The sequence below is a fragment of the Cervus elaphus genome, chromosome 1, assembly GCF_910594005.1.
Source record: "Cervus elaphus chromosome 1, mCerEla1.1, whole genome shotgun sequence".
NCBI lineage: Eukaryota > Metazoa > Chordata > Mammalia > Artiodactyla > Cervidae > Cervus > Cervus elaphus.
Window position 1 is genome coordinate 42,537,491 of NC_057815.1, and position 27,657 is coordinate 42,565,147.

At 52.0% G+C, this 27,657-nt stretch overlaps 1 protein-coding gene and 1 long non-coding RNA gene across 3 annotated transcripts in view; one reads left to right on the forward strand and one right to left on the reverse strand.

The window, feature by feature from the left end:
* The first annotated feature begins 4,039 nt into the window (after positions 1-4,039).
* The window catches only part of LOC122692598, a 28,546-nt gene continuing 4,928 nt past the window's right edge, over positions 4,040-27,657 (forward strand). Inside the window, exon 1 of one of the 2 annotated variants that reach the window (XR_006340690.1) lies at positions 4,040-4,154. This is a non-coding gene — a long non-coding RNA (uncharacterized LOC122692598). Of the gene's footprint in view, positions 4,155-25,785; positions 25,873-27,657 lie in introns of those variants that run through there. The other variant, XR_006340691.1, reaches the window with a different exon arrangement.
* SCN2B (sodium voltage-gated channel beta subunit 2) lies at positions 9,459-26,876 on the reverse strand. Its single transcript, XM_043900328.1, has 4 exons — positions 26,614-26,876; positions 17,618-17,784; positions 17,096-17,306; positions 9,459-13,242 (listed from the first exon to the last, which is right to left on the reverse strand). Exons 1-4 carry the CDS (start codon positions 26,681-26,683, stop codon positions 13,046-13,048), a joined length of 645 nt encoding a protein of 214 aa, XP_043756263.1. The 5' UTR covers positions 26,684-26,876; the 3' UTR covers positions 9,459-13,045.

Genomic DNA, 27,657 nt, shown 5'->3' on the forward strand with positions numbered 1-27,657 from the left:
GAGCCTCAGTTGGTAAAGAACCCACCAGCCAACTCAGGAGAAGCTAGAGACACAGATTCAATCCCTGAGTCGGGAAGATCCCCTGCAGTAGGAAATGGCAACCCGCTCCAGTATTCTTGCCAGGAGAATTCCACGGACAGAGGAACCTGGTGGGCTACAGTTCATGGGGTCACAAAGAGTCCTGAGGTGACTGAGCGCACACTCTCCCACGCATGCACCCATGCACAGTGCTATTCCCGATGGTTTAATAACTCATGTCTGCTCTCCTCCTCAGGCCCCCTACCAACCATTCCGGCCCCCTCCCTCCACCGCAGGTCCTGTCTGCATTCCTGCCCCTCCATCCTTTGCCTGTCTGCACACTGGTTCACACTTGGAAACCTGCTTCCACTTCATGGCCTGACCCCTGCTACATACAGCCCCCTGCCACCCACCTTCTTGACTTGAGGGTTCTTGGTGGGATTCAGAGATCATGGACCCCTTGAGGTTGTATGGGAAATGCTGGATGTCTATGTGTTTTTTTCTTTTTCTTTTTTTCCTGGGAGAAAGATTCGGTATAGCTGTGATAGTGGTACAGTGGCTCTGGAGTTAGACGCTGGGGAATCAAGTCCCAGCTCCAGCGTTTATTGTTGGATGACCTTGAGCAAGTTATACAATCTTCTGCAGAAGCCTCATCTGTAATATGACGAAAGTGATGATATTTACCTCATGAAATTGTTAAGGGCAATGCCACCCTTATACCTGGGCAACAGGGGCCTCAGCCCTGGGCTACTGAGTTTGGAGGGTCTCACTCTGGCCCTCCTTTGATCACACACCCTCCTCCTCACTGGAAAAGTGGTTCCTGGAACAGGAGGGAAGGGTAACCATACACTTCATCTTCTAGACCATGCTCCAGACATCTGGGATCATGGAATTCTCTGTTCAAATGACCTAATTCTGAGCAGGCCTCTTCCCTGGGCCCATCCTCTCAGGAGGTGCCCCTGCAGAATGTGTACCCACAGGCCTGGGGAGAGGGCAAAGGGCAGCTGTTTGCAGAGGGTGGGAGTGGATGGAATTTGACATGCAGGTGGAACCTGACATCCAGGCACGCATCAGAGACCCTGTCCTCCAAGGATCAGGGAAGAGTGGGCCAGGGAATGGCTTTGGGGCCTGGCCTTAAAATTAAGACTAAGAAAAATCCATCAGAGACAGAAGATAATAGGTAAGTTTTCACACTTTGTTATCTTGATCGGTAACTTATATTTAGACATATATGTAATTTCCATTTGTGTGCTCACCCCAAGCATCACAGACATCAGATGTAGACCTATGGAGACTGGATGAGATGTTGTTGTTTATCCTTTAGTCTCTAAGTTGTGACTGACTGTTCTGCAACCCCATGGACTATAGCCCACCAGGCTCCTCTGTCCAGGGTTTCCCAGGCAAGAATACTGGAGTGGGTTGCCATTTCCTCCTCTAGGGATCTTCCTGACCCAGGGATTGAACCTGCATCTCCTGCTTGGCAGGTGGATTCTTTACCACTGAGCCACCAGGGAAGACCTGGATGAGATATTATCACATGTAAAAGTGCTAATAGAGTTCTAGGCATAGGGTCAGCTCCCAGTACATTTTAGTTCTTGCTATTCTCAAAGAGGTCTGGGTCCCTAAAAAGTCTAAGCCTCTTTCTGTCTCCAAGTTTGCACGTTCACCCCCTCCTTTGCCAGGAGGTCCCAGACACTAGATCCACAGGGCCAGGCATCGACGCTGCTCAATTTATTTTTACAGCAGAGGTCATGTTTCTCAGGAGCTGGAGCCTGGGGTGAGTCAGGAGGTAAGCCAAAGGGAAGGGAACGTGACCCCTGCCCAGAGAAGGGGGATGGGAGGGGGCAGAGCTCCCTGGGTAGCTCTAGATCCTGGTGACCCGAAAATGTGCCAGTTTCCTCCATGCCCTCCACCTTCTCAGCTGCATCTCTGCTCACCAATTCTTAGAGCCAGAAGGGTGCTTAGGAAACCCATATGCCTCCCAAATGAAAAAACAGGCTCAGAGAGGTAAGATGTGTGGGCCAAGGTCACAGAGAAAGTGATTCCTCAAGTCAGAATTAGAACCTACCCCATTATTTGATTCCCTCCCTCCACACCCCCAGCTCTCCTCTAAAGAACATCAGGAGGGCTCCACAACTGGTCAGAAAAAGTGTTTGAGAGATGCATTAGCGGCTAAAGGAATTCTACATTTAAAGAGCACTTTCCTCAAAAATTCTCAAAACCCTAGTCCATCGATTGATCCATCCAGGGATGCCAGGGGAGAGGGCAAACAAAGGTCAGAACTCCTCTGTACAACCTTTAGAAAACTACTTCTTTGTGGAGCCCTCCCTGACATAAACCCCCTTCATCCAACTCAAGAGCCCCAGTCTGCGTTCGGGGAGGGGGATGGGCAGGTACCTTGGCTCTTTTTCCTCCTCCTCCTCCTGTTGGAAGTCCCTTGATGGAGGGATGGCAGTTGGGACACAGCCCCCAGCTGCACCCAGCAGGCTGGATTCCTGAGGGTGGGCTCCTGCACACTAGGGTCTTGGGCGGTCTGGCTCAGAAACACCCTGAAGAGCAAGTTTTCAAGGAGGCATAGAGGGATTGGGCGCTGGGCCAAGGAGCTGTCAGGGAGCTGTTATCAGGTGGGAGGAGATAGGGCCTAGATTTAAGGGGAAAGGATTTTTTTTTTCCTAGGGGGTGGGGGTGGGACGAGGGAGGGTTCAAGCGGTTCTTTGAAGCAGTTAGTCCAACAGCCCTCTCTGAGACAGGCGAGCCTCGCGGTTGCGGCGCTGGGCCTCCACCCCCGGCCTTTCCGGGAGCAAGATGGGCGCTAGGAAGGGGCGCAAGCAGGAGATGAGGGTCAGAGTGTCAGAGTGTGGTGGGGACGTGGCCCGGGCAGGAATGGGGGCAGAGCTCTGGCTCACAGCCTTCCAGGGAGATGCTCTTACCCGGGAAGGCGCGCACCCCTGGGCGCAGTCCCACCTTCCACGCTGTGGCGGGGCGGCGGGGGGGGGGGGGGGCGGTATTAGAGGAGTGGCATTGGGGGGGTGATGGAAGATTCCATCCCCTATCGGTTCTCAGAAAGCGAGCCAAGACCCCGGCAGGGGAGGAAGGGAGAGATCTGGTGAGGTCTCCAGAGCTATTTTAAGAGGAGTTCCTTCTAAGTAAGGAGAGCCTGGCAGGGAGCCGCGCCCCCCCACCCGCTCCCCTCTCGCCCTTGCCTGCCGCCTGCCTCCCCCGCTCCCCCACAAGCCCTCGCGGCTCCTGTCCGGGCACTGCAGGTAACGGGGCTGGAGGGCAACCCTGCTGACTCGGCTCTTAGAGGCAGAGGACGAGGGGCTCTGCAGGGAGCCCCCCAAGCCCCCCACCTCACAGCCTCTCCCACCAACCTTGGGCCACTTGCATCAACACCCCAGAGCTTATAACCCGGTTATAAACAGAGCCCCAACGTCAGGACCGCGGGACTGCAGGAGCCAGGAAGCTCTGCATGAACTTCAAGCTGAACGCCCCCCAATCCTTCTGCCCCTGGGGCTGGGGTTGTGCGGATGTGACCTGGACAGACGTTTGGGAACGTCTTTCTAGTGTACCTCGGTCTATTCGCTGCCCACCCCTACTCACCATTCCTGCCCCCACCCCCAGCCCGGTGCCTGCTTGCCCCAGCCACAGTCTCAGCATAGGCTGAAGATTGGCAGGTGCTGAGGGGGTTAACCCAACAACGTGTACCTAACCAACCCGCAGGCACGTGGCTCGGCAGGGCAGTCCAGCAAGGAACCAGTACTGGCCACCTTGCCTGCTGCTCCCCAGCCCACCAGGCATCTGAGTTGGGGTGGAGATAAACACCTCCTGAACCCTCCTCAGGCATCTCCACTTTCTAAGTGTTCTGGGTACCGGCAGGTAGGCAGCCACCTCCTCCATCCCTCCCTTCCTCTTTTTCTGTTTTCTGCCAGGTTCTTTCCAAACATCCTCTCAGGCAAAGGGGTGGGGGGTGGGGAGCCCCAGACAGATGAGCTCATTGGGAGGAGGAGGGCAGAGAGAGGAGGAAGCTGAAATATCCTGACCAGAGAGATGCTCACCGGACTGTCCTAAGCTGGAGAGGGGTGTGTGCCCCCTTCCAGGACCAGGCTCTGCTTCCCTCACTGCAACTCAGAGATGGGGTGAGTCCTGGGCATCCCTTTATTCTGGGCCACTTTGGGGTGGGGTGTGAAGCCCCACAGCAGGGTCTCTGCCATCCTGCCCGGCACCCCAGAGCTGTGTTTACCTCTCTGCTTCATGGGTTACCATGCCTCCTCACTGCCTTCCCATCAAGGGAGGATGGGGCCTCAGGAGGGCTGGGGGTCGGAGGCATCGGGAAGGTGGTCATTGATCGCAAGGGGACTGCCTTGTCAACTGAATGGCCAGATGTCCTCCCAGAACCCTAGACCCGGTCCTGCCGCTGAGCTGGGCACTGGGACAGATTGACCAAGCCAGAAGCATAAAATGGAACAGAGCACCAGGCAAGCCTCCCTGGATGTTCTGGTCCCATCCGCTATGAACATCTTAGTGCAGGAGCAGTGGATCTTGTAAAGTGAGGGGAGAGGGAGGACGTGGAGTAGGAGAGGAGCTATGACAGGGGCAGAAGGTCAGGATTTGGCCGAGAGGAAGGGAAGCAGCATGGCAGTAGGGGAGCGTCTGCCCGGAGTGAAGGGTCACCTGGGGAAGTTGGAGTGAGACACAGGCAGAGGAGGTGGGGTAGTGATAGAAACTGGTCAGCAAGTGAAGAAGAGTTTTTATAGGTTTTCAGAAACCAAGAGAGGAGAGGGTGGCTGGCAAAGGCCAGAGCTGTTTGCACAGAGCTGTGGGGTCAAGGGCCAGGCCAGGCAGGGTGGGATGTTTGGGGCCCAGTGGGAAGGCTTTGCCTCTGCTTCCAAACACTTTTGCCCACCTCTTGTTGTCCACGGTCATTTTGAGATTGGCTCCGAGTCACCCTTCCCCCACCCACTCCTAGGCCTCTGGGTTGCAAGAGGCTGGTCCACTGCCCTTTCACATAGTCTGATGTGATGGCTTTGGCATCACTCCACCCTGGGTTTGAATTCTTTGCTAGTATTTTCTAGCTGTGTCACCTTGAGTGTATGCATACTTAGTATAACAGAACCTTGATCTCTTTATCTGTAAAAGTGAGAAAATAATGCATACTGGGGGAGTTGTCCTGAGGATAAAGTCAGCTGATGCACACAGAATGCTGAGCTCAGGGCCAGGCACAGAGTAGATACTCAGTACAAAGTGATCATCCTTATTAGCCTAGCCAACTGTCACTCATCCCCCCAACCAACCTGGCCCCACCTTCCAAGCCCTCTGAGGCTGGATATGAACCCACCCTGGCTTCTCCAGTGGCTCAGTGGTAAAGAATCCGCCTGTAATGCAGGAGACATGCAGGTTTGATCCCTGGGTTGGGAAGATCCCTTGGAAGAGGTCATGGCAACCCACTCCAGTATTCCTGCCTGGAGAATCCCTTGGACAGAGGAGCCTGATGGGCTACAGTCCATAGGGTCGCAAAGAGTTGGAGTGACTGAGCATGCATGCCTGAACCCACCCATGCCCACAGTCCTTCCCAACAGCATCAGCTCCTGTGAGAGCCCACATGGTATGCATTTGAGCATGCTATGAGACAAGGATGGGGAGGCTGAAGACTTCAGCAAAGTTGGGAGGGCAAAGGGAGGCGGTGGAAAGGATGGTTACCATTTTCTGCAGTTTTGCTTGAAGGACAGGGGATACTCTGCCCCTGCTGGAGGACCAAGCATGCAAGTTAGGCTTGGTGTGATCTTTGGAAGGAAGCTCCTGAGGCTTCCTAGCTCCAAATTTCCACCCTCTCCCAGCCTATTTCACACTGTGAATAGGGGTTTGCAACCTGCCCTCTCCCCACCATTGCTAAGTCAAGTAAAGATGACCAGGGCAGGCGGGTAGAAGGATGCAGAGGCAGCCTGGGGTAGAGCGTGACTGAGGAACACAGCAGCCAGACAGGAATTTGCCCTTGCATGTGTCCTGTTCATCTTCAGCCAAGCAAGAGTTAATCCCACATTTGTCATTTGAATCCTAAGATGACAGTGGCAGAGGGTAATTGCCAGTAAGTTTAGACAGCATCTAAAAGTATGCCCTAATATATGCATCTTCTGGACAACACCCCCAAGCTAGGCTTGAAGACCTTCCGGGGTGGCGATCTCATTACCTGAAAGAAACTCAACCCTCTGCACAGCTCTGACTTACGCTAGATCTGTACCCGCCTCTGTCCACCAGCTCTAATGTTTCACCCTGGGACAGAACAGGACAAGGCTAATCCCTCTCCCCTGGGGCCACAGCCCTGACCACTTTCGGCCGTCAGCTGTGACGTACATTTCTCCTGCGAGCGGAACGCACCCTCTTCATTTGTCCATTTGCCCACAGGGGGCTCTCAATCTGTTGAGGCAAACAGTTCTTAGTCCTCACGCCACCTGTTCACAGGGAATTTGTCACGGCTGAGAAGCAGAGGCAGCTACGGTCAGGACAAAGGTGATTTGCCAATAAGGCAAAAGGGAAAGTCCCTCCCACGGAAGCAGAGCATCCAGTGTCCACTTGCCCCTCCCTCTTCTCTAGCACCTCATGGACCCTCAAGGTCATGATGGCCAGAGAAAAGAAGCTGCTTTGTGAGGCTTCCCACTACTAGCCTAGTGGAAGCATTCAACTCATCCAGTCCCACCACCTCCATCCCACAGTCTTTCTCTCTTTCCTAGACAGAGACGTCCTTGGCCCCACAGAGGAGCAGGGTTCGAGGCTAGACTAACCTGTTTTGGCACAAGTTTATGTGCCGTGTCAAGATGCCAGGATCTAGTTCTAAGATGAGCTTCCTTCCCCATCACCCTCTGGGACCCTCAATCACTGGGTGACTGGAGCCTGGGCTAAAAGGTGGTTGGAGCCTTGCACATCAGCATCGTAGCAGGCAGGAGTGACTAGAAACTGGCAGGCATCAGGGTGAGGTCTGTGCAGGGCAACGCCACTAGGGCATCTGAGAAGCATGCCTGCAGAGCCCAGCCAGCATGGACCTTCTGAGGCCCCGAAATGCCAAAGGAGGAGGAGGGCAGGAGACCTAGTGGGGGCCCATGCTCCTCCATCCGGCTGCCCAGCCCACATTTCACCAGGCCCTGCTCCTGCTTCCTCTCACCTAAAGGTTTCTAGATACCACCCCCACCCTGCAAGATGGAAGGAAGACAAGCGGTCTAAGAGGGACTGGACACACACCAGCCTGAGGAAAGTCACTCTACTGGGGTGTAGAAGAAGACCCAGAAAGGCAACTAAAGCCAAGCTCTGTCAATAGCCTACTGTGTGACTTTGGGAGAATTACCTGCCCTTTTTGAACCTCAGCTTTAAAAACTGCACACTGACAAGAAGCATGGGGCCTCTTGTGCAATTCAAGCCCTCTGGGGAGGGGCAGGCAGGCGCCTGGGCCAGTGTGGGCTGCTGTGCGGAGCTGTGCCAAGCGCCAGGCCCAGATGAGGTGTGGGCTGTGGGAAGAACAGGCGGCCTGGAGCCTGCTGGGAGACCCTGGATTGTCCTAGACTCATCAAGTGGCCTTAAGCAAGTCACTTCCCCAATCTGGTCCTCAGTTTCCCCTTCAGGATAATCAGGAGACTTGGTCAAGTAGTCCCTAGGACCCGTCTGATATAAAGATCTACTCCCTCCCCACCTCTGCCATTCTTCTGGCCTCTGAAACCGGTCCTAGAGACTCAGGCCCAGCACATAGACTCCTGTTCCATGGCAACTGGCTGTGGGCAGGCTGATGGCCTGAGCCACACGGAGGCTCCGGTGGGAAGCCAAGGAACAGTGGGGATGGGGAGGCTCCTCGGCTTGGGGCCACGGGAGGCTGGTGAGCAATTCTGAACACCCGGGTGGGAGCTAGCCTTTGCCTGACACAGCAGTGCCTTCAGCAATCAGAAACAAACCTCCCCCCAGGGCCCAAAACATCAATTTAGGGCAGACACCTGAGCCAAACCCAGCCCTCCCAGAAGCCAGTTGTTACTGTTTAGTCTCTAAGTCATGTCCAACTCCTTGTGACCTCATGGACTGTAGCCCACCAGGCTCTCTGTCCATGGGATTTTCCAGGCAAGAACACTGGAGTGGGTTGCCATTTCCCCTTCCAGAGGATCTTCCCGACCCAGGGATCAAACACACTCCTGCATTGGTGGGCGGGTTCTTTACAGCTGAGCCACAAGGGAAGACTCCCACAAGCCAGGCCCAGCTCTGAGGTGTCCTCCAAGGCTCTGGTGGAAAAGCCCTGGGCTGAGTTAGATGCTGTGTCCACCCAGAAGGAACCAGCCAGAACCCTAGCACCTTCTACTCCTGAGTCCACGTCACCTGCGTCAGTTTCCCTGTTAGGTAAAGAAGCATCCTGTCTAACATCAGGTCCTTGGAAGGACTCAGGGTCTCCAAGGACAGACATCCTTTTAAACTAAGGTAGCTTCAGTTCTATCAAATACCAGACACCTCTGCTTAAGGCTGTCACCTTCTGTCTGGCTTCTTTCTTGGGGAGCAGCTGCCAGCATTAGGACTATGAGTGTTAGGATCCTCCTGGAATATTCTAAAATGCATCTGACCACTCACCACTGGTGAAGGTCTCTGGATTACCGGGGAGCAGGCAGAAATGAGAAAGAAACCAAGAAAAAAACAGGAACCAACCACTTCAGCATTCCCTTGACATTCAGAAAGTTGAGGCTTTTCTTATTTGGTAAGCTTCCTAGGCAAGGGGTTGTGTGTGTCTGTGTGTGTCTGTGCGTAAGAGAGAGAAAAATGCAAAGAGAAACATAATAACAGGAGGCAAGAGAGAAAAAGACTGTATGTGTCTAGGGGAAGCAGAACCCCTGGGCCAGGCGGTTGCTTTTGGTCCTAAATTGAGGGCTGACTTATCAATGCATCACTAGGATACAGCAGTTCGCAGGTGGGACGTGAGCAACCTGATTCCTCCCCACAGCCACCCTCATCCGTGAAGTTGCATGAGGGCAGACTCTGCACCAGCTGTTGTCTTATTTTCCTTGAGCCTGAAGCAGATGAAAGAGATGTCTGCCTAGTCAGATGCAGCTTAGCAACAGGGAGCAGGAAGGATGGCCCATCCATCCTCAGAAAGAGTAGACAGCACCGGCATGACAGTCAGCCTTGGGGGCTTGAAGTGTTGTTGTCATCCAGAAATAACCAAGAGCCCTCCAAGAAGTGGGTGTTTAGCCACCCTGTCCCCAGGGTGCTTTCAAGGTGGATGGAGTCTGCCAGGATTCTGGGAAGGCCACGAGGGGAAAAGAGGAAACATCTGACAACAAAAGGGGAGCAGAACGACCTCATCCTTGATGGGGACCTGGCAGCGTCAGTGACGTCACCAGGAAAGGAGTAACAGGGGCCCCGTGACGGTCCTGGCACTGCTTCAACTTGCCCCACCCCCTGAAAAAAGTCACACTCGAGGGAGGTTCAGGGGAGACCGTCTGTTTATTGCAGCCAATACATCCAAGCAAGGAGACACACTGCGGAAGAAACTCAGTCTGCTCCCAAAAGCAGACGCCTCACAGCGGTTGGGTCACAGAGGACAACCTGAGTTTCTCTCCCCACCACCTCTTCCATCACCACATAGCACATCAGTCCTAGAAAATGCATGAGTAGCTGTGTTTTCCCCTCCAAGTGCACAAACAGCCATGAGAACATTCCATAATTTGCCTTTGGTGAATCAACTCAAAACATTGAGAAATGATTGTTTTCCGCCCCCACCCAATGTAACTTTTGGGGTGGATGTAGTGAGATGTCCTATATTTGTATATATAATATATCTCTACCTATATATAGACTATGTACAAACGCATCAGCAAGCTTCAATAAAGGACAACATCAGCAAGAGGCACAGCAAAAGACACAGGCTGTCTATCCTTAAGACACAGATAGGAAGAAAAATCTCTTGATTCATCACCTGTTCCAATTGCATCAAGCCATTCCTATGGCCTGGGACTATCTTTTTTGGACCTAGCCAGTATTTTCATTTGTCCATCTGCTTAACCTGACCTTGCAAATACTTACCAGCCCGGCCTCACCAAGGAGATTCACAAGGAGAAATATGGATCCAGCTTCTCCTTTTTATAAATTGAGAATAAACTGTGATTAGCCCGGAGCCAGGGGGCAGACAGCTATTTCCAAAACCAGTTCCAAGGCACCTCAAGGCATTTCAGTCCTGAAAAAGTGTGCTCTGTTCTTTATAAGCTAAATCCCATGGGTTGGCCAGCCCATCTCTCTTTACAGGGACCCTTAATTAGGAGAAAGAGACAGGTAGGGGGTTCCGAGAGAGCAGGAGAGGCAGGAGCAGTTGAGAAAACCAGCGGAGTGCAGTGATGGGAATGTACAGCCAGAAGTAGGGCTTGAGCCCCAGGGTGCAGGAGGAGGTACACACTAGAAAGCAGGATGCCGAGGGGACATCTCACCGGTCTCCCACCTCTACTCACAGAAGCCCCGTTTTGTTCCCAACCTCATTGCCTTGGGGGAGGTAGCTCCATGAGGCCTCTGGAAGAGACTCTTAAGAGGCTTGGGAAGAAAGAGCATATGAAGATGGGCACCTGGGACAAAGGTGGTTCCTGGTCCCTCCCCATCAGCTCGGGTGTCTGAGGCCCCTGGAGAGGCACTGCTCTCCCTAGGACCCTCCAGGTCAGGGCAGAGAAAGGAAGGAACCTGAAAGTCTCAGGCTTCTTTTATAGAGAGTAGAATTTCTTAGAATAAACCTAGGGAATCTTGCAAATAATTCCCCTAAATGTTATGAAAAAGAAGAATTCCCAGCATCTGCACAGATCCTTCCTCATCCTGGAAGAGGAGAGCACTTAAGAAGTTGCCCAAAAAAGCGAAATCTGCAAGGGGCAGACATGTTATTACAACCACCCTTGATCTCGGCTGGAGATCAAGGTGCCCACCACCCACCTCTCCCCTCTCGGCTGGTTGGCTTCAAGGATGGGCAATGTCCAGCCACCCCAGGCATCCTGGGGGCTTAGCCCACCCCCCATTGGCAGTGTGTTGATTGGCAGTTAGGTACTGATGACTTAGGATTTCCAAATGAGCCGGACTCATCCCACCTTGGAGCTCTCAGGCTGTGGCCCATCCCCCGCTCTGTGCGCACTCCGCCTGGCCTCTCACCCTCTTCCCTATTGTATCCTCCCTTTTTCCTTCCTTTCTTCCCTTCCCAGGGCCCAGATTCTGGAATCTCTTCCTTCTTCTCCTACCCCAGCCCTGGAAGCAGTAGCTGCAGAGGTGGAATTAGATGCACCAAAAAAAAAAAAAAAATCTTGGTTCCCCACAGTGCTGACCTAGCGGTTCCCAGCTCTGTTATGGCTTTGTGTACATCCCCAGCACCTGGCCCAGTGCCTGGCACATAGGAGATGCTCAATAAATGGATGATGAGTTGAAGTGAATTAAAGTGAATCGTCCATATTCTATTGCTCTCTCCCCTTTGCTGGGCAGAGGCAGAGAATGGTCCCAGAGGCTGCTGGAGTCCTGTCTCCACCCCATTTACCCAGACTCGGGTTCTGGGGTCCTGGGCACTGACTCCCTGAACCTGAGCAGGGCCTGAGCTCTGAGAAAGATTGGGAAGCACTGCAGAGGGTCCGTCTGGGGCAGGGTGGGGCATTCCGCCAGCTCTGCCCTCCCACTGCCATCACCCCTTCCCAGCCTCAGTCACAGCCCGAGGGCTGGGCTCTCAAGAGGTGAGCGGGGCTGGAGGAGCCCGACTCCCTCTCCTCATCTCTTCCACAAACTGTAGCTCTGTTGATTCAAACTGGAAACTGAGAAACCCAAGGAGAAGCAGGGCCCCTGGTTTCTGTGACTCTGACCCTCAGTCTCTTGGTCTGTAGTATGAGTGACTAGGCTAGTTGATCTCCGAGGGCCTTCCAAGGCAGTTTTTCTCTTTCATCCTCTCCTGAGGTTTAAGCAATTCCCTCTCCGTGTGAGTAAAATGGCAGTGAAAGTTGGCTCCCCACAAATGCTACTCTGCTCTCTCCACAGAGAGAAATCGTCCAGGCCGGGGAGGGTGTAACATGGCTCCAGATGTGACATGGCCACAGGGTCTCAGAGGCTTCCCTCGGGGCCAAAAGCCAGATGAAACCCTGCTGAGGGTCACGGGGAATGTTTGAGCAGAAGCCCTCCGCTCTGCACACCAGCTCCTCCGACGTGGCTCCCACCCGCTCCCTCCTCCTCTCCACACCAGAGGCGGCTCCTGGCCCCGTGAGAGCCGCCACCCTGGGCGAGAAGGCAGTTGACCGGGAACTCCATGCCACAACAGAGCCCCCAGCCCCTTGTCTGTCTCCGCTAACTTTGAACTTCATCTCCTGTTAGTGGGTAACTGTGGTGAAAAGGGGCCACCAGCAGACAGACGCGACCCCGGCCCCACGGCCTCGCTCAGCAGTACTTTTCTCTCGCTTGGCAGCCAGTGGAGCCCCGGGGCGTCTGTGGAAGCAAACGAGGGGGGGAAGGGCGAGGAGTAGAGCTCCGCCGGCCAAGGCTTGTCTCTGGCTGCCTCCAGCCCCGGCTCCCGTTCCTTCCACACCCAGGAAACGCACAGGTTTCCTTCAACAAGCCCCCAAGTTCCAGGAAGCCGTCACGACCCCCGTGACGAGGCCGCCCGGGGCCTCGCGCCCGCCGCCTCGGAGGGGCAGCCCCAGGGCCCTGTCCCACCTTCAGGCCCCCCTGAAGCCACCGCCAGATCAGCCCACGCCCTGGGCAGGCTGCACAGCGGGCGCCTGCCCTCTCTCCGCGCCCCTCCCGCAGGCCTCCTGCCTCCTCTCAGGGGCCGGCAGTTTTCACCCCGCTTCTCCTTCCCCCCGCCCCCCACCCAGGGCCCACACTTCCCAGACGCCCGGCAGGTTTCTCAAGTCACAGAGAGGTGGGTCGCTCTTGGTGCAGGGGACAGGGAGGAGGGGCTCAGGAGGAGGCCCCCGGCGGGCCCTGGGTCCGGGCTCGCGGGAGGCACACCGAGAGAGGGCGGGCGGGAGGGCGGGAGCGCGCGCGGGCGGGGGCCGCGGGCCGCCCGCCGTTACTTGGCGTCGTCCGCGTTGCCCTCCCCGTCGGTCTTGCCCTCCTCCTCCGTCTTCAGGTCGTCCGTGCTCAGCTTCTGCTCTTTTTTCCTCCTCACGCACTTCACCACCATCAGCACCAAGATGACCACAGCCAGAAAGCCTCCGACGGAGGCGCCCACGATCACGGCCACCGTAGAATCGCGCTCGGGGGGCTCTGGAGAAGAGCGGAGACAGACCCGCTGAGCGCTAGGGCTGGAGAAGGGAGCCCCGCCCGCTGGCCCCTGCTCCCTGCAGCGCGCGCGGGTGGTCCTGACTTCGCTCTCCTCTGGGAAAGCTAGGCAAAGCCAAAAATCAACCCAACCTCTCAGCGCCCCGCCCACCCCATAATCCCAGGGCACCTGAAATCCCCAGGGGTGGGCGGCCCCATACTGTATCCAAGAGGATGGGCTTTGAGGCCAATGGACCCAATCTGAGTCCCGATTGTACGGTTTTTCCTTTTTTTTTTTTTTTTTAACACTTCTTTAATAACACTTCTTTGCGACCTCATGGACTATACACTCCATGGAAATCTCCAGGCTAGAACACTGGAGTGGGTAGCCTTTCCCTTCTCCAGGGGATCTTCCCAACCCAGGGATCGAACCCAGGTCTCCTGCATTGCAGGCGGATTCTTTACCAGCTGAGCCACCAGGAAATTCAAAAGTAGGAAGTCAAGAAACACCTGGAGTAACAGGCAAATTTAGCCTTGGAGTACGGAATGAAGCAGGACAAAGGCTAATAGAGTTTTGCCAAGAGAACACACTGGTCATAGCAAACACCCTCTTCCAACAACACTAGAGAATACTCTACACATGGACATCACCAGATGGTCAACACCGAAATCAGACTGATTATATTCTTTGCAGCCAAAGATGGAGAAGCGCTATACAGTCAGCAAAAACAAGACTGGGAGCTGACTGTGGCTCAGATCATGAACTCCTTATTGCCAAATTCAGACTTAAATTGAAGAAAGTGGGGAAAACCACTATACCATTCAGGTATGACCTAAATCAAATCCCTTATGACTATACAGTGGAAGTGAGAAATAGATTTAAGGGACTAGATCTGATAGACAGAGTGCCTGATGAACTATGGATGGAGGTTCATGACATTGTACAGGAGACAGGGATCAAGACCATCCCCATGGAAAAGAAATGCAAAAAGGCACAATGGTTGTCTGAGGAGGCCTTACAAATAGCTGTGAAAAGAAGAGAAGCAAAAAGCAAAGGAGAAAAGGAAAGATATTCCCATTTGAATGCAGAGTTTCAAAGAATAGCAAGGAAACATAAGAAAGCCTTCCTCAGCAATCAAAGCAAAGAACTAGAGGAAAACAACAGTATGGGAAAGACTAGAGATCTCTTGAAGAAAATTAGAGATACCAAGGGAACATTTCATGCAAAGATGGGTTCGATAAAGGACAGAAATGGTATGGACCTAATAGAAGCAGAAGATATTAAGAAGAGGTGGCAAGAATACACAGAAGGACTGTACAAAAAAAGATCTTCATGACCCAGATAATCACGATGGTGTGATCACTCACCTAGAACCAGACATCCTGGGATGTGAAGTCAGGTGGGCCTTAGAAAGCGTCACTACAAACAAAGCTAGTGGAGGTGATGGAATTCCAGTTAAGCTATTTCAAATCCTAAAAGATAATGCTGTGAAAGTGCTGCACTCAATATGCCAGCAAATTTGGAAAACTCAGCAGTGGCCACAGGACTGGAAAAGGTCAGTTTTCATTCCAATCCCAAAGAAAGGCAATTCCAAAGAATGCTCAAACTACCGCACAATTGCACTCATCTCACATGCTAGTAAAGTAATGCTCAAAATTCTCCAAGCCAGGCTTCAGCAATATGTGAACCGTGAACTTCCAGATGTTCAAGCTGGTTTTAGAAAAGACAGAGGAACCAGAGATCAAATTGCCAACATCTTCTGGATCATTGAAAAAGCAAGAGAGTTCCAGAAAAACATCTACTTCTGCTTTATTGACTATGCCAAAGCCTTTGACTGTGTGGATCACAATAAACTGTGGAAAATTCTGAAAGAGATCGGAATACCAAACCACCTGACCTGCCTCTTGAGAATCCTATATGCAGGTCAAGAAGCAACAGTTAGAACTGGACATGGACCAATAGACTGGTTCCAAATAGGAAAAGGAGTATGTCAAGGCTATATATTGTCACCCTGCTTGTTTAACTTATGTGCAGAGTACATCATGAGAAACGCTGGGCTGGAAGAAGCCGAAGCTGGAATCAAGATTGCTGGGAGAAATATCAATAACCTCAGATATGCAGATGACACCACCCTTATGGCAGAAAGTGAAGAGGAACTAAAAAGCCTCTTGATGAAAGTGAAAGAGGAGAGTGAAAAAGTTAGCTTAAAGCTCCACATTCATAAAACTAAGATCATGGCATCTGGTCCCATCACTTCATAGGAAATAGACGAGGAAACAGTGGAAACAGTGTCATTTTTTATTTTGGGGGGCTCCAAAATCACTGCAGATGGTGATTGCAGCCATGAAATTAAAAGACGCTTAGTCCTTGGAAGGAAAGTTATGACCAACCTAGATAGCATATTAAAAAGCAGAGACATTACATTGCCAACAAAGGTCTGTCTAGTCAAGGCTATGGTTTTTCCATTGGTCATGTATGGATCTGAGAGTTGGACTGTGAAGAAAGCTGAGGGCTGAAAAATTGATGCTTTTGAAGTGTGGTGTTGGAGAAGACTCTTGAGAGTCCCTTGGACTGCAAGGGATCCAACCAATCCATCCTAAAGGAGATCAGTCCTGGATGTTCATTGGAAGGACTGATGCTGAAGCTGAAACTCCAAATACTTTGGCCACCTTATGTGAAGAGTTGCCTCACTGGAAAAGACCCTGACGCTGGGAGGGATTGGGGGCAGGAGGAGAAGGGAACGACAGAGGATGAGATGGCTGGATGGCATCACCAACTCGATGGACATAAGTTTGAGTGAAATCCAGGAGTTGGTGATGGACAGGGAGGCCTGGCATGCTGCGATTCATGGGGTCGCAGAGTCGGACATGACTGAGCAACTGAACTGAGTAACATTTCTCTTATTAAAAACTTCTCTTAACAAAAATTTTAATTTTTAAAAAGTAAAATATAGAAAAGCTGCAGCACTCCCATATACTCTTCACAGTTTGACCAATTAGTAACATTTTGGCAACACTAACAAATTTGCCAATTTGTTTTATAAATTTTTTATTCTATATTGGAGCATAGCCGATAAACAGTGTTGTACAGTTGTACAGTTTCACGTGAACATCGAAGGGACTCAGCCATACATGGACATGTATCTGTTCTCCCTGAAACTCCCCTCCCTTCCAGGCTGCCACATAACATGGAACAGAGTTCCATAGGCTCTACAGTAGGTCCTCACTGGTTATCCATTTTAAATGTAGCAATGTCTGATCACACTATTTTTTAAAGTTCTTTTTAAATTATTTATTTGCACCGAATCTCAATTGCTGCATGTAGGATCCTTAGTTGTGGCATGTGGGATCTTTAGCGGCAGCATGCAAAGTCTTAGTTATAGCATGTGTGATCTAGTTTCCTGACCAGGGACCGAACCCAAGCCCTCTGGACTGGGAGAGCAGAGTCTTAACCACGAACCACCAGGGAAGTCGCTGTACTATTTACTGTGTGACCTTAGGTACCTTACATAGCCTTGGTTTTCTCATCTGTAAAATGGGGATGAGTAAGGGTTGTATGAAGACGAAATGAGATAATGCATATAGAGAGTGTACCTGTACCTATAACTGAGACATAGTAAGTGTACAATAAATGAAAGCTGTTCTCAGGATTCTTAAGGTCATGATCATGATGGATAGCATCATCAGGACTCTCAGAGACACAGTCCTCAAGGAATGGAAGGAGTAGAACAGATGCCTTCCACCCAGCACACGCTGTGACTCCCACCCCTCCGGAGGGCACAGCCTCTCCCAAGGCACCCACTAGCCCTGCTGGAGAGTAGTGGGCTGGGAACGGGCAGGCCCCCCCGCAGCCTCTCACCTTCCATGAGGACCTGCAGATAGATCTTGCCGTGGCCGCGGTGGCGGTCAGGCGGGTTCATGATGTAGCAGTTGTAGGTGCCCTCATCCTCCAGCTGCACTTTTCTCAGGGTGACTGACACGTCATACTTGCTGGGGTTCCCCGAGAACTCCACGCGGTCTCGGAACCTCTCCAGCTTCAGGTTAATGATCTTCATGCGGAACTGGAGAAACTGAGTGGGGGCGAAGGACAGGACGGGGTTGGGGGGGGCTGGATGAGTGAGGAGCTGCAAGGACAGCAGGACCCCCTCCTCCCCCTCCCTTTACCTGGAAGGGAGGCAGTCACCTCCAGATCTCTGCCGCCCTCGCAGGGCCACCCAGGTGTGACAACACACCTCTGCCGATGCCCTGGGGAGCAGGGTATACCCCACCAGGGTATGCCGCAGTCCTGGTCCAAGGCAGGGACAGGTGGTGGGAAAGGGGGGCTTCATGCTGTGGGGCTCCTGCCTCCTCCCCCATCCCCTACCACCATCCCAGGGCTCACCATCTCCTCGGAGCAGTTGTTACACTCCTGGTAAGTCCAGTTCAGGGAGAACTGTTTGTGGTTCACGGTGTAGCAGGAGTTGAAGGTGCAGGACAGGCGGGCATCAGAGCCATTGAGGACGTTGAGGGTGTTCGGTACTGTGACTTCCATGCTCCTCCCTGGTGGCACTGTGGACAAAGTCATACCCAGTGAGGATTCTGGCTGATGCTGCCGGGGAGGAGAGCAGAGCTCGGGCAGCTGGCTGAGTCCCTTGTGGCTGCAATTTGTCAGGGGGTGGGGTGGAGTGGGGAGGCAAAACTCATATGGGGTGCCTGATGTGGCCCTTGGAGAGAAGTGGGGGACAGGACAAAGCTGGGGTGAAGAGAGATCAAAGCATCCGTCAAGCCAGGGACAGACAGATGGCCTCAAGCCCTCCCTCTACCTGTCTGTCAAGACACCAAGGACTGTCTTGATGCCACAGGACTGTCATGGCCACCTGATGGCTGAAGACCTTGGACAAGGCGCTGCATTGTGCTGGCCTAGGTTTCCCCTTCTTCCCACCGCTTCCAACCATCTCAGCAGAGCCCATGCCCTTCCCGCTGCAGCTGCAGTGTCTCCGGGGGCACGCAGCCTGGAGGACAGATGCAGAGGCCTCGTCCCGCATACCCCAGGGCAGAGGAAAGCCTGTGCACTCAGCCCAGCCCAGCTCCCTCCTCTTCCCCAGGGTGGGGATGGCAGCTGAACAGAAGAACAAGCACAATTCAAAGGGATCAACCGATGGGTCTACAAGGACAGGAGTCCCTTTTGGAGACATCAGGCCTGGACTGCGAAATGCCAGTGGATGAATGGACTGGATGAATCAAACTGGAATCAAGACTGCTGTGAGAAGTATTAACAACTTCAGATATGCAGGTGACACCACACTTATGGCAGAAAATGAAGGGGAACTAAAGAGCCTCTTGATGAGGGTGAAAGAGGAGAGTGAAAAAGCTGGCTTAAAATTCAACATTCAAAAAACTCAGATCATGGCATATGATCCCATCACTTCATGGAAACAATATGGGGAAAAAAATGAAAAGTGGTAGATAATATTTTCTTGGGCTCCAAAATTACTGTGGACAGTGATTGCAGCCATGAAATTTTTTTTTTAAAAAGCTTGCTCCTTGGAAGAAAAGCTATGACAAACCTAGACAGCATATTAAAAAGCAGAGACATCATTTTACTCACAAAGATCCATATAGTTAAGGCTATGGTTTTCCTGTAGTCATGTAGGGATGTGAGAGTTGGGCCATAAAGAAAACTAAGTGCCAAAGAACAGATGCTTTTGAACTGTGGTGCTGGAGAAGATTCTTGAGAGTCCCTTGGACAGCAAGCAGAGCAAACCAGTCCATCCTAAAGGAAATCAACCCTGCACAGTCATTGGAAGGACTGATGCTGAGGCTGAAGCTTCATTCCTTCGGCCACGTGGTGCGAAGAGCTGACTCATTGTAAAAGACCCTGATGCTGGGAAAGATTGAGGGCAGGAGAAGAGGATGACAGGATGAGACAGTTGGCTGGCATCATCAATTCAATGGACATGAGTTTGGGCAAACTGAGAGATAGTGAAGGACAGGGAAGCCTGGCATGCTGCAGTTCATGGGGTCACAAAGAGTCAGACAGGACTGAGTGACTAAACAGCAACATAGAGGAGAAACAGTAATACTAAGTATCAATCATCCATTCACCCATATACCAAATATTTACCAAACATTTCTAAATCACCTTCTCTGCCCCCCTAGACACTCAGTCTAAGTCCCAGGGTTATTGCTGTGATGGAAGCAGGCAGAGATGCCCTAACTGAGTTTTTATTCTAGGGAGGGGGACAGATGTTAACAGGGAAAAGATAATAATGTAACTTTAGTGATACACAGCAAGGGCTGTAAATAATATACGGTGCAGGGTGCTGTTTGACATCAAAAGTCAGGGAAGGCTTCCCCAAGGGGTGCCCTGTAGGTGACCCCCCACTCGAGTGAGGGAGTAAGAAGTTTTCAAATTTTGAAGGAATCTGGGGCAGGAGAACATCCAGAGGAAAGTTCCAGTGGTTGGAATGAGCATCACGGGTCTAGGGCACAACCCAGCAGGTGATCAAAGGGGCAGGTGGAGAGAGCTGAGGTCCCAGACTTAGGCAGGGACCAGGCTGCCATTCTTAAGATAGGAAGCCACTAGAGGGTGCCCAGGGAGCAGCTAGGAGGCACAGAGTTCCCACTAGACACAGTTCAATCCTAGCTCTGCCGTCTATCAGCTGGGAGAACGTGGGCAGGTTCTTCCACCTTCTGAGCCTCAGGCACCTCCTGTGTAAAATGCACCGATGATACCTACCTGCTGGGGTTATTATAACAATTAAATAAGACAAAACATACAAACCAAAGGGGAGAGGAATTCCCTGGCGGCCCAGTGCTTAGGACCCGCACTTCACTGCGGTGGCTGGGGGTTCAGCCCCTGGTTAGGGAACTTATGATCCCGCAAGCTGCACAGCATGGGCCCCCAAAAATTAAAAAATAAAGCAAAAGGTAGCCTTAAATTCTCCTCAAATTCTGCCCCATAGAAGGAAGGGCTTCCGGAGCACTCTTCTGGCAGGGGCGCCTTGGAGCCTGGCCCCTCGGGACAGCCCCTTGGCCTGGGATTTGGCACAGGGCACTCCTTCTGCAGAAGCTGTTTTTTGTGCCAAGCTGCGGAAGCCCCACCCCAGACGCAACCGCACTGCAGCCTGGAAGCAGGGATAGCAAAGTCCTTCCGCTCAGCTCATCCCTTGGGATGAGTGGCCAGGGCCCAGTAGGCAGCACTTAAGAACAAGGGATGCTCTGAAACCCTGGCCCCGGAGGTCAGGACCTAACCTTAGACAGCGGGGGCAGACAGGCGGCCCCACCTGCAAGGACAGGCTGCTAGGTGTGCTGAGGTGCACGTCAGGGGAATATAAACTGGGGAGGCTGAGCCCAGAAGAACAAAGCCCAGTTCTTACCTCCCCACTCACAGCGTTATGAAAGCACCGAGCTCGGTGCCAGGCTAGGAGGAGGTGTGCGGCAAATGCCATCTCCACCCCCGCTCTGCAGAGGCGGAGGAATCTGCAGGGAAGGAGCCTGGCAGGGCCTTGTCCTGAGCTTACCTCATATCCTAGGAACACCCTGCTTCTCTAGCACCTTCCCTGGGAAGGGTCTGCCCTTTCCCAGGGCTCCTGAGCCAAAGGAGCCTCCAAGTGACATTAGAAAGTAGGTCGGGTGAATCTGGGTGACCCATCCCTGCCTCTGTCCCGCCCCAGCCCACGACATCACTCCACACACAGAACTTGAACCCTACCAGGAACCCCCTCCATCTTGAAGAAGCTAGCACTCTTCGGGGAGGTCGGGACCCTGGGGAGCGAAGGGCCTTTTCTGGCCCGCAGGAGGGAGGCAGCCAGAGAGGTGCAATGCGGGTCCCTGCCGCATCTCTACCGCACGTCCGGCAGGAGGCACCAGGCGGACACGTGTGCCCTCTAGCGGCCAGAGAGGTCAACCGTCAATTCCCAACTGCAGAGGGAAACTCAGGAATTGTATCACAACAGATCCAGCTCCATCATTTTACCACCGAGGAAAGGGAGGCCTGAGAAAGACACACAGCGGATAGGGACAAGCCGGGGCCAGAGTCGTGGTCCCTGACTCCCTGTCCAGAGCCTACTTCCACCTGAGGTCTCCCAGGATCCCAGCTCAGGGCAAAGTCTTGACGTCCTTTCACCAATCCAGGCGCTCCTTTAAAGATGAGTAAATCATCATGCAACACAGGCAGAGCTCTGAGGAAACTTCCGGGCTCCTGATGAACTCTGCTGCTTCAGGAAAGTAGCAGAATCCACAGCTCAGGCCACAAAAGGACTTCATAATAATAACAACAAGGCACTTACCATGTGCCAGGCTCTGTTTTAACACCCTACAGATATCACCCTATGACCACCCCCTACTTTCCAGGTGAAGAAATGGAGCACAAGGAAGTTAAATGAATAGCCCAAGTTCACAGCTAGTAAGTGACAAAGCTAGATTGGAACCCAGGCCGCCAGGCTCCAGACAGAGAGGGTTGAGGGGTGGAGATTGCGTGAGGGTGTGGGTTTTGTTCCAAGGGGTCCCAGAGACCAGGCCACCTGCTGTCTGCAAGGCAGGTCCTGCGCCATAACTGTCAGCCCCCAGGCTGGCCAGAGGGGATTGGTCTTATTTAAAATGAACTTCCATTCAATAGGGGGCTTCCCAGGTGGTACTAGTCGTAAGAACCCCCCTGCCAGTGCAGGAGATGTAAGAGATGTGGGTTCGATCCCTGGGTTTGGAAGATCCCCTGGAGGAGGGCATGGCTACCCACTCCAGCATTCTTGCCTGGAGAATCCCATGGACAGAGGAGCCTGGTGGGCTATAGGATCACAAAGAGTCTGACATGACTGATGCAACTTGGCACACGTGCACCATACAAGGGGAGCCCATCGTCTTCCTGGTTGTCCCATTTGGTACCAGGTCTGGAGCCTGGGTCTCCTGAATTTCAGCTCACAGAAAGGACATGATCAACAGGGGTAAAGTAAGGATGTGGCTTTTGAGCTTAGTTCCAAAACATTACCAGGGCCCAGGCCCGCTCATTTTCTCCTAGGCGCATCTGGGCACCATGGGCCCCATGTCATACAATGGCCCATCTTGCAGAGATCATGAACATTTGCTCATTACCTGTCAAACACTTTCCTACAGAGACTAGAATTGTCCTCATGCCTCCTTCCAGTCTATGAGGTAGATTACTTTTTTTCTTGGTTAAAACAAAACAAAAAAAAGGTTTGTCTAAGCAGAGAAATTACCTCCCACCCTTCTGGAGCAGGAAGATCCCCTGGAGAAGGAAATGGCAACCCAGTCCAGTATTCTTGCCTGGAAAATCCCATGGACAGAGGAGCCTGGTGAGCTACAGTCCATGGGGTCGCAAAGAGTCGGACACGACTGAGCGACTTCACTTTCTTCTGGAGCACACGGTCTCCTGCTACCCCTGACTCCCAGGTGAGTGTGACATGCAGTCCATCTCCTGGGCTGCCTTACCATTTAGACCCATCACCTTAGGGCTCCCCTCCCAGGCCAGGCCACGCCCATGCAGCCATGAGAGCCCTTGTCCTCATCACCCCACACCCCCAACCACCGCTGGCTCCCTGGTACTTTCAGGATCTCGTCGAGGCTCCTGGGCTTCCAAGCCCTTTACCATCCAGGGCCAACAGGCATCCCAGCCTCATTTCCAGCTCCCAGCTCTCCACACTTCCTCCACTCCAGTGACTCCAGAGTTCTTGTGGTGGTTTAGTCGCTAAGTTACATCCAATTCTTGCGACCCCGTGGACTGTAGCTTCCTGGGCTCCTCTGTCCATGGGGTGCTTCAGGCAAGAATACTGGAGTGGGTTGCCATTCCCTTCTCCAGAGTTCTTACTTTTCTGAAAACACCACCTTCTTCCACTCCTCCATGCCTTTGCATGAGTTTTTGCTCCAGGTTGGGACGCTCATTCACCCTGCTGCACCTGAGCCCTCCTGCTTATCCTGCAGCCCCCAGCTAACAAGGCATCACTTCCCCAGTGCCTGAGCCTTCTCCCCAGCCTTCCAGACCAGGAGGCAGAGCAGTATCGTGGCCAAGACTGGCGCTCTCGTACCCTGCTCTGATCTTAGGCAAGATGGTCCACCTCCCAATACCTCAGCTTCCTCATCTGTAAAACGGGAGGCAACAATAGGCCCTACCTCCTAGGGCTGTTGTGAGGATTAAATACTAAAACATAAAGCTCATGGCAGTGCCTGGTACATGGTCAGCCTCACCAAATGTTAGCTGCTGTTATTATCGCCATTGCTGTTGTTTCATAGCACATGTGATGTGGCATTGTTATTTATGTTCCCGAATCCCTCAGGAGACTCTGGGGAGCTGATTCTTATCCATCTTGACATCCCTGGTCCTAGAACAGTGAATGACACACAGTGGACACTCAATAAAGTCTGTAGGGGGAAGGGAAGGCCTTTTCCCCCATTTGTCCATGTACAGTGGGCTTGAGTGAGGACCAGACTCCACTTTCTAGGCCTTGCCTAACATGACCCAGGGGCTTCCCAGGTGGCTCAGTGCTAAAGAATCCACCTCCCAAGCACAGGTTCGATCCCTGGGTCGGGAACATCCAGTGGAGAAGGAAATGGCACCCCACTCCAGTATTCTTGCCTGGGAAAATCTCATGGACCGAGGAGACTGGTGGGCTACAGTGTGCACAAAAGAGTCGGACACAATTTAGTGACTAAACAATGACGACAACATAATCCAGACTTTGGTGACCAGTCCAGTAACTACAGAGCCAAGGGTCTAGAGAGAAACTCTAGGAAAGGTCAATCAGTTGGATTGCTTCTAATTGAGGACAAGTCTCACGTGCTTCTGCCATGGGTACCGCAGGTTGACCAGTTGTCCCCTGCCCCTTTGTCAGCTCTACAGTCATCCTCACAAACCCAGCCCTTGTCATAGCCCCGCCCTTATCACGTGTGGCACCCCCCCCATCTCAGGGACTGTTGCTGCTGCAGCCACCAAAGTTTCCTTGTCCACCTGACTCCTTGGCCTTGGAGTGCCAGAGCATGCCTCATCACAGCACCAACCAAGTTCAAGTTCAAGGGCCTCACTTTTGCATCCTCCCCCCATCCAGGTTTGCAGAAGCTTTAGCTTCCTCCCACCACCACCTCACAGCCCACACCCTGACTTCTTCACCCCAGACTCTATCTTCCCCTGAGCCACACCCTGGTTCAGGTCCCCCAGACACCCTCCCTTTCTTCACTTAGGGAAGACTCTCCCTCCCACAGGAAGCTCTCTCTAATTCCCAGAAGAGATTGCCTGTCCTGCTTCCCCATCTCCTTACACACCCAGCTCCCCTCTTTTTGCCCGCACTTAAGATTCTTTAATCCAAATTATTGTTAGCCTGTGCTGTGCTTAGTTGATCAGTTGTGTCTCACTCTTTGCAACCCCATGGACTGTAGCCCGCCAGGCTTCTCTGTCCATTGGATTTTCCAGGCAAGAATATTGGAGTAGGTTGCCATTTCCTCCTCCAGGGGATATTCCCAACCCACAGATCGAACTCAGGTCTCCCACACTGCAGGCGGATTCTTTACCATCTGAGCCACCAGGGTGGCCCAAGAACACTGGAGTGGATAGCCTATCCCTTCTCCACAGGATCTTTCTGACTCAGGGATCAAACCAGGGTCTAGTGCGTTGCAGGCTGGTTCTTTACCAGCTGAGCTAACAGAGAAGCCCATTTTTAGCATAGCAGTACCATTTCTCAAACATTGGGGGGCAGTAGAGTTCAGTGGTTAAGAATGGGCTGAAGTCAGACCACCAAGGGTTCAAATCTCAACTCCCTTTGAACTATTCCTGTGACCCTATTGGGCAAGTTACTTATCTGTGCCTGTTTCCTTATCTGTACCATGAGAATCACAGCATATCAACCCCACATGATTACCAATTGCCTCAGGACTAAACAAGATACGCAGTGCATGGGCATGTGAAAAGCATTCATAAAGGTTAACTATCATTGAGCACCTGCTATGTGCCAGACTCAAAAAACCCCAGGCAGTAGATATTCTTCAGTTCACCCAAGAAAGAGGTGAGTAACTTGGCAATAGTATGAAGTAAATGACAAAGGTGGCTTTAAACCCAGATGGAATCCAAAGCTCATGCTCTTTCTACCACCCGAGCTTCTGTAACACTCCTGCTCTGTTAATACATCCAATAATTCAGCAAAGCTCGTTTGCCTCATCGTGCAGGCTGCCAGGGGTCCTGTGCTGTCTCTGTTTAGCACTCCAGCCCAATAACCAGCATGTATGCCAAGTCGCTTCAGTCATGTCCGACTCTTTGTGACCCCATGGACTGTAGCCTGCCAGCTTCCTCTGCCCATGGGATTCTCCAGGCAAGAATACTGGAGTGGGTTGCCATGCCCTCCTCCAGGGGACCTTCCCCACCCAGGGACTGAACTCGCGTCTCATGTCTCCTGCATTGGCAGGAGGGTTCTTTACCACTAGCACCACCAATAGCCAGCACAGCATGCCAGAGAAGGAGAGAGAAAGAGGGTTAAAGAGAGGGAGTGAGAAAGAGACTGTGACAGGGAATATTCCCACTGACAGTCCTTGGACTGGATCCTCAATTGCTACGCCAGCAATGAGTAAGTTCAAAAGCAAGAGTGAAACTACCTAGAAAGCAGGTTTGCAAGTAACTCCCTCGCCCACCTACCCACCAGGAAGTCCATGAGTGGCCAGGTATGAAATTAGCGTTTGGATCTCTTGACAGTCTGCAAGGGGGGTGGTGGGGGCGGTGCTGGGCAGTTTGGAGACATGATCTAAAGGGCCACAACCACCCTCAGTCCATGAGTTGCTTTTTTTTTTTCTCCTGATCCCTTCACCTGACCCCTCCTCCACTCCATCTGGCCCAAGCCGGAGAGTTTCTTCATCAGTGCCTGCTTCAGCAGTTCTCATCCCAATGCAGAGATCATTCCTCAAGCCTGCTTCCCACCTACGCCCCCACACACAGCAACAAATCAGTGGTACAGATTTACAGGAAGCCAGACCCAGACTCAACTTTCTGCCCCCTACTCCACCACCGAATACTCTTTTCAATACTCTAAATCCACCAGATTCTGAAGATTCACAGACATTAAGTCCCAGATCATCTGTAGCAGCTGAAAGCAAAAATCCATGAGGAGGCTCTGCAGATCAACTTACCCCCTGCCCCCACCCACACATAGGTCCATTTCAGGGAAATCCACAGAAAAATCACCTCTCTTGACACCTCCAGGGAGCACTCAGATCCCCTGACCCAGCGTTTCTGTGACCAGATCACCCCAGCATTATGCAGTCCCCCAATCCCAGCACCTCTCTCCCCAAGGACACCAAGGGAAGCACAAGCAATGTCTTCTTTCCTGCCCCCGGCCCCCATCCTCCTCCTGTTGCAGCTGCACTTCTGGACCCCTCAGGAGCATGCAGATGTGCAGTCTGACTTACCCAAAGAGAAAAAGAGAGTGAGCCCCGTGAGACTGAAGGCAGGGCGAGGTAGCCAGGCATTTCTGTGCATTTTCAGACTGAGATGTTTGTCGGGTGGGCTAGGGGAGAGGGTGATTTGAGGGGCCGAGGGCTACGAGGGAGGAATGGTTAGATGCTAAAAAAAAAATGCACGGATGTACTTCAAAGACACATACAACATTAAGGAAGCTTTATTTCCATCTCTCTAATATGGCCGGCTTGTATGTTGCTGCTAAAAAGAGAGAGGGAGTGTGGAAGGGAGAGAGAAAAAAGTGGATGGAGTAAATTTTGTGGTTGGTGGATTTCGAAAAGCAGGTGGGAGGGCATAAAAAAGTCTTTCTGCAAAGAAAAAAGTCCCTCCAACAGCAGCACTAAAGTATGGCCTGCCTTTCTTCTTCACTGGAATGATTGTTGGGGTTTGAAAGTTGTTTGAGGAACCCATTTATCTCAAAGCTGCTGCGGGGTGAATTCTTTTTTGTCATTTAAAAACATCCAAAAAAGGAGATGATAATTTTTGTTTACTTGGAATGGGTTCAGGAAGTAGGCTGGGAGATTTTCAGGAAGTAAGAACTTCCTCATTTTTCTAGCATTTCCACTGAAAACAGAACAGCAGATTGGTGTAAAAATGTCTAAGAGACCTTATAATCAAATGTAATGTGAACTTTTGGGGAATCCTGATTCAATCAAATCAATAGTAAAAAGACATTGTTGAGATCACTGGGGAGAAAACAAATATGGACTGGGTGTTAGATTACATTAACAAAGAATACTTCATTTGGGGAGTGTAATAAAAAAAATTGTGGTTATGTTCTTTAACATTTTTCTGTTATATACACTGGAATGTTCATAGTTGAAAAGATAGGATAGATGAAATTTGCTTTAAAATATTCCAAGAAAAAAAATTATGGGGGGAGGTCGGTGACATAGGAGACATAGTAGTTGTTGACTGTTGAAACTAGAGATGGATGCAAAGGCTTACTGTATGTTCACTCTTTTGTTGTGCATGTTGGAAAATACTTCCTTTGA